The 1,900-nt window shown below is 37.9% G+C and overlaps 1 protein-coding gene across 1 annotated transcript; it reads left to right on the top strand.

Annotated features, from left to right (window-relative positions):
• The first annotated feature begins 616 nt into the window (after positions 1-616).
• LOC101357544 (olfactory receptor 6C2-like) lies at positions 617-1,595 on the top strand. The gene is given in 3 exon segments (XM_012554843.2): positions 617-992; positions 995-1,444; positions 1,447-1,595. Coding segments are annotated over 3 exon segments (972 nt in total). The 5' UTR covers positions 617-619.
• Positions 1,596-1,900: the final 305 nt, after the last annotated feature.

Genomic DNA, 1,900 nt, shown 5'->3' with positions numbered 1-1,900 from the left:
TTATTCTTAAAGTAATCCTTTGATATTAACAATTGAAGAGAATTTACATTCTTTATTCCCTACAAATGTATATTGTATATCCAGGGTTTATCTTGGACAAAAAGACTTTTAAGTATCCACGAAATGACATCATCTTTACTCAAACCAAACCCTGGTGGTGTACAGGTTAAGAGCTATGGCTGCTAACCAAAAGGTCAGCAGTTTGAATCCACCAGGTGCTCCTTGGAAATCCTATGGGGCAGTTCCACTCTGTCCTGTAGGTTTTCTATGAGCTGGAATCGACGCAACAGCAACAGGTTTGGTTTTTTGTTTTTGGTTTTTACTCAAACCTATTTGTAAACCCAATCCATTTAATGACTTACAGATATTGAGCTACATTTATAAATTCTGAGGGTCAAGGAGTGATCTTAGAAAAGGTTAGGTTGTTTTACAATTAGATGAACCCTTAAGAAAATCTCTGATGCCCTTACCACATGTACAATTCAGGAAGACTACTGGAATAGTGGCAATATTGATTATGATATGAAGAGAGAAAATAAATATGTTTAAGTTTGCTTAACTTTTATATGCAAGGCCCTTTACTCTAGAATCCGAATATCTACCTCCTCACAAAATCTCTATGATTTTTACATACAGATTGGGTAGCCTTTAAAAGTCAGCAATGAGAAATCACACAGGTATAACAACTTTCATCCTACTGGGACTGACAGATGACCCACAAACAAAAGCTCTGCTTTTAATCTTTCTATTTTTCACATACATACTGAGTGTAACAGGGAACCTGACTATTATTACCCTTACATTGGTGGACTCCCACCTTAAAACTCCTGTGTACTTTTTTCTCAGAAATTTCTTCTTCTTGGAAGTCTCATTCACCACTGTCTGCATTCCTAGATTCCTGTACAGTATATCGACTGGGAACAATACTGTTACATACAATGCTTGCACAAGTCAAATATTTTTTGTTACCCTCTTTGGAGCAACAGAATTTTTCTCCTGGCAGCTATGTCCTACGACCGCTATGTGGCCATCTGTAAACCCCTTCATTACATGACCGTCATGAACAACAAGTTCTGTGCTTTATTAGTCCTCTGCTGTTGGGTAGCTGGCTTGATGATCATTCTCCCTCCCTTTAGCTTGGGTCTCCAGCTGGAATTCTGTGATTCCAGTGCTATTGATCATTTTAGCTGTGATTCAGGTCCCATCCTGAATATCTCATGCTCAGATACATGGTTATTAGAGCAGTTGCTTATTCTTGTGGCTATATTTGCACTCATTATCACCCAAGTGTGTGTGTTTCTGTCCTACACATACATCATTAAGACAGTTCTGAGATTACCTTCTGTTCAGCAAAGAAAAAAGGCCTTTTCTACCTGCTCATCCCACATGATTGTGGTTTCCATCACTTATGGAAGCTGTATCTTCACCTACTTCAAGGCTTCAGCAAAGAAGTGGCCATAAATAAAGGCGTTTCAGTGCTCACGACTTCTGTTGCTCCCTTGTTGAACCCCTTCATTTACACCCTGAGGAACAAGCAAGTGAAACAAGCTTTCAATGACTCCGTAAAGAGGTTTGCATTTCTCTCAAAGAAGTAAACTCTGATGAATCAGAGTAAAAAGAAAGAAGAAAGTCCCTTAGATATTCTACTACAGCTTCTAATTCATTTCATGGCTTCCTGTCTAATTTAATCAGATTAACTTTCTCAAAGACTTTTAACATTGCGTCCTATCTCACCATAATCTAATCACTCCCTCCTCTTCTTTCAAACTAACATCATACTTGATGTTTTCCCTGCTGGTGAATCTATGAAATATATTGCCAAGATATTAAAGTTGGTTTCCACTCCTGACCTAGTCTTTTACTCAGTACTCAAGGGAAAGAAGGAAAATAATAGTTAAAA

Source organism: Trichechus manatus, unplaced genomic scaffold, assembly GCF_000243295.1.
Source record: "Trichechus manatus latirostris isolate Lorelei unplaced genomic scaffold, TriManLat1.0 scaffold00027, whole genome shotgun sequence".
NCBI classification, from domain to species: domain Eukaryota; kingdom Metazoa; phylum Chordata; class Mammalia; order Sirenia; family Trichechidae; genus Trichechus; species Trichechus manatus.
The sequence above is the reverse complement of the archived record's forward strand: the minus strand, read 5'-3'. Positions and strand labels throughout refer to the sequence as shown.